Below are 5,107 nucleotides of genomic sequence, written 5' to 3' on the forward strand. Positions count from 1 at the left end.
TATTCGGTATAAAGTATCAGCTGTTTTTGGCGGAGTTGTTCTACTAACAAACCAATTTTTATTTAATTCAATGAAAGAAAATGTGGGGCAATACTAGGTACAAACAAAACATTTTTATTACCTAATTGTCACAAATTATATTACGTATTTTAAATTTCTTAAAAACAATAAATTTTAATGAATGTCTTTAAGTTGATTTATTTGTCTTAATTCATATTATGTTCATATAATTTCTCAACACAACAAAATTTAAGGAATGTCTTAACTGACACCTCAAAGTAATGGTTTCCCGCTATATATTAGATAAACCGTTATTCTCAAATATATATTTAAATTTACTTTAAGAAATTGCATTTTTAAACTATGTTGAAAAATGATACGTCTTCTCCAATTGAATATGCTGCTCCAATATCTGATTTGATGAATCTGACGAAGAAAAGATTGGATAAAAGAAAGACTATAGATGAACAAAACCCTGCAGATCATAACGATAGCAAAAGAAGTTCAAGTTTTTCATCCGGTCAAACAGAAATTGAAGTTGATGCTCAGTCCATTGAAGAAGCAGCTAAAACTACATACGAATATTACTCAATCGAGGAGGAAACATCAAAATGGATATGCAATCAATGTAATAGTAACAGACCTAAAAAGTACTCTTGTAAAACATCAAAGAGTATATTAGATTACCATCTTGAACATGATCACAAAATAATAACGCCGAAAAAAAACGATCTATGAGTGGCTTGTCAAAAGAAGTTAGCGATAAGATTGATAGAGCTCTTTTAATTTTCATTATTGCCTGTTGTCTTCCATTTATGTTGGTAGAAAGTAGTGCATTTAAAGAATTTGTTTTGTGTTTAAATCCAAAGTATAAAGTGCCTTGCCGAAAAAAGTTAAGATCTCTTTTAACTGATTTATATCGAGAAAAAGTTGAACTTTTGAAATCAAAATTATTATCAATTAAAGTTTTATCTATTACTACTGACGGATGGACGTCCTGTCAAAACTATAGTTATATATCTGCAACTGCACATTTCATTTCTGACAAAACAAATTTCATCAGTTTTTGTTTGGGCTTTGCATACCTTAATGGCCGCCATGATGCAGATAATTTAAAAGAGGCTTTGCTAAAAATCGTAGAAAAGTTTAAAGTAGATGATAAAATAATGAGTATAGTATCAGACAACGCCAGTAACGTACGCAACTGTCTAAATTCTTTAAAAGTTTGTTTAAACATTCAACCAATAAGATGCATGGGACATGTTTTGCAATTAGTTGTTAAAAATGTCATAGATTTAGTTGAAGAAGGTGAAAAAGATACTTCGTCTAAATTCTTTTTCATTGCAAGAACATTAACTAAGTGCAGGAAAATTGTTACGTCTTTCAATCATTCTTCTCAACTTAATGATTTATTAGAGGAAAGTCAAACACGACAAGGTTTCGAAAAAAATCACATACTTCATTTGATTCAAGATGTGAAAACTCGTTGGCACTCTACGTTTCTCATGGCAGAGCGAATGCTTAAGCTTCACTCCTACGTAAAAGATATCTTTAATTCGAAACAACAATACAAAGATATGAGAAAATATTTACTCGATGAAGATGAAATGGTTAACTTAAAAGAAACGGTAAATGCTTTATTAAGCTTTAATCAAGTAAGTGTTTTACTATCTGGCGATAGGTATGCAACGTGTTCTTTAATTATTCCAAGTATAAAGTACCTTGAGAAGCAGCTGAGTAAGAATAAAAGTGAGACTCCTCCTTTAATTGTAATATTGAAATCACATTTGTTAGAATCTTTACAAACTTACAAAGATTCATATGAATTAGAGAATAATTCCTTTTTATTGTGTGCCACTTTTTCGGATCCTAATTAAAAAAGTTTTCAATTCTTTGAAAAGTACGAAAAAAAGAAATATTTAAAAATTGTGAAAGAATTTTTGTCAGATTTTTATCTCTCAAAAAGAGTTGGTGAAATAATTCTAATTAAAAAGGTGATAAAGGAATCAAAAAAATTTAAGTTGTCATTTGAGGATGAAGAAGATGATTCCGGAAGTGATAGTGACAAAAATGTAACCTTAGTTTTAAAAAAAGAAATCAGTGAATATATAAGATTGTCAGTGCACGAACAAAATGTTTTAGAGTTTTGGCATCAAAATCAATATGTTTTTCCAATATTGTATTGCATTTCAACGATGATTTTATGTACACCTGCTACCAGTGCACCAAGTGAGCGCCTTTTTTCTAATGCATTAAACAATTTATGTGCTAAGCGAAACAGGATGACGCCTGAATGTTTTCAAATGTTGAAGTTTTTTACGAAAATTTGGAATTTTTTAATTTGGTTTAAAATTGGTGCAATTTAATCAATGTAATACGGAAATATCTTGTTGTAATAATTATTTTTGAATTTATTTTATTGTTCTTAAATAAAAATTTTTAAATTTAGAACTTAAACTGCTATGTTTTAAAAACAATCAAACAAGGTTGCAACATGTTTAAAAAATGATTTTATAAAGTTGTTGCTCTCATGTTTGGGACAGGGGGGGGGGGACCCCAGAAACTTGAGGGCTTTTATGTTTCCAGGCTACAATTATCGCAATTTTTGCAAAGTATTATTATCCGATTTTCAATTTTGTTTTTAGAAAAACCAATTGCTTAATTAGACTATAAAACTAAGTGCAAAATATGAACGTAGCAAGTCTTCCCGATTCTATGTTATTTAAATTTAAGTTTTTTTACATTTGTAAATGTATTTTACATTTTCATGTATTAATTATGACCCACCCAAGTTTATATTTCATAATGAATGATTTCATTAACCTTACCTTTTCTTTATAATTCTACAAAAAATGGCGTCTTAAATGCGGTTCATTTAAGTTGATATTTTAAACTTACTTTTTAAATAAGATTGCTTCTAGTTAACTTTAGATCTTACTTTTCAAGCTAAAACTCTTATTTTCTAACAAACTATCTACTCCAGCTTGAAGCAATTTAAAGCCAAAAATTGCTGCTGCCTAGTATACAGCCATATTTAATATAATTAAATGAGTTTATATACGACTAAAAATTAAATTTTTGATACAAAAAAAAAAACACTATTTGGGAAAAATATATCGTAACTTAATTTTTTTTAACAAAAAGTGAAAATGTACTTTAAAATGATAGATATTCTGCATTTTTTAAGTAATTAAAAAGTGATAAGAAATTTATTGGTTTGATAAAGCGACCGCTGCCATTTAACAGAATGTTTATTTTACAGTTTTACACGATTTAATTGCGGAAGTTGCATTTTTAAATGCGGACGATGAGCCTCTCGGTAAATGCTATTAAATGTTTTGCATTTTGAAAACTCTATTAATACGTTTAACATTTGGTATGCATTTTAGAATAAATAAATTGCCGAAGTTGAAAACTGCCGTAAGAATAATTGCCGATTAAAAATTATACTTGCTGAGTATAAGAATATATATATCGATTGCTGAGATTTGCTAATAATTATAATAACATCTTAATTTGCCGAATGATCAAACTAAATATCGGTAATAGCATGGCCTATAAAAGATCGACTTGCAACCTATTTTTTTTTTTTTTTTTTGCGAACCATGCTCATTGCGCATTAATACAAATCTTTTGTTTTAAACAATAGAAATTAAATTATAAAGTCTGTCGGATTCGTCGAAAACTTTTGGTCTCGTCTAACCAGTTACATCAACTTCCTTTTAGTTATTCAAGATAACAGCAATAGATAGCGATTCCACGGCTCAACGAAAAACATTTGACGTTTGAAAAAAAACACGTAACTTTCATGAACTTTACTCTCTTATATCTTTTTGTATGCTTAAGCAAACACCTTAAGGTTTTTTGCATCAATTAGTGTTACTCAACCTCTTTCCAGTCATATATAGAAAGTACTATGGTTTATATGGCTTCATTTAAATTTTATCCATATCTTAAGACCACTTTTAAGAAAAAAGCTCGAAGCGGGAACATTTTTTTAAAACAAAGCTTTTAGAGGTTAGGATTCCTTAGTACCAAAACACATCCAATTTTTATAAAACTTTCCGTATACATTAAAAAAGGGATGACGAATCAAATGGAATGTGCACACTTTTTAACTTTTATACATAAATTTTTAGTTCTTAGCGTTTCAAAACTTCAAGGTTTATTTTTATAGAAAAAAAAAAGTGTTTTTTAAAAGTGTCCAGGTGGAAATTGCAAGTTTACTCTTTCCTCTTTTTATAACAAGTATTTATTTATGTTTTCTTGAAGAATAGGTTCTAAGGATTTGTATATAGAAACTATGTATATATATATAACTATCTTCCTTCGCATATTTTATGACGTTTTTTGTTTTGATTTTGCGTGACATAATGCAAATTTTTGGTGCCATAACAATGCAATTTTTCCATACTCAAGCCCTATACCTTTTGTCAAAAAATCATCAATTAATGCACTACAAAAAATTCAATAACTTTAGATCCGCTTAACTTCAAAGGCCGAATGACCCCTCGTTTTTTAAGTCAAGTCAAGCTCTATACAATGATATAAGTTACATATGTTTATTTGAATAATAAAAAATTCGTCAAGAATGGCTACAATAGAATCAGATTTTTAGCTTAATTTTATATAGCTAGATATTCCTTATATTTTAAGAAATAACACTGATAATAATATAGAAATTGAGATCATTTACTTAACTACTTTAGTACATGTATAACTAGAGATATAACAAATAATACAAAATATCAACTAGTTTTGTAGCTACTTAGAGAATATTGGTTTCATGTCCAGGGAACTACACCATCTACTACATTGCTGTAGACTTATTGTTTATGAATGTTATAGAATTTTTTATTTTTATGTTTAACAACAGAAATATATACAGTTAAGGATAAATAACTCATACATAAAATGAATATAAATACAATTAAGAAAAAAATAATTTTTCTCAGTTTTAAAGAATTTAGCAAAGCCAATTTATGGCAAACCGCAAGAATAACTAAGTATTTAATATTAACATAGCATGATTTACCAGCTATATATAAACTAATTTTTATTTGACAAAAACAAATGGGTTATTATGTGCCTTGACTAACTTGACTAA

At 28.3% G+C, this 5,107-nt stretch overlaps 1 protein-coding gene across 1 annotated transcript; it reads left to right on the plus strand.

Moving 5' to 3' along the window:
• The first annotated feature begins 734 nt into the window (after window positions 1–734).
• Window positions 735–1,877, plus strand: LOC136081465 (uncharacterized). Its single transcript, XM_065798779.1, has one exon. The coding sequence runs from the start codon at window positions 735–737 to the stop codon at window positions 1,875–1,877; it is 1,143 nt and encodes a 380-aa protein (XP_065654851.1).
• Window positions 1,878–5,107: the final 3,230 nt, after the last annotated feature.

Source organism: Hydra vulgaris, chromosome 06 (assembly GCF_038396675.1).
Source record: "Hydra vulgaris chromosome 06, alternate assembly HydraT2T_AEP".
Taxonomy (NCBI): Eukaryota; Metazoa; Cnidaria; class Hydrozoa; order Anthoathecata; family Hydridae; genus Hydra; species Hydra vulgaris.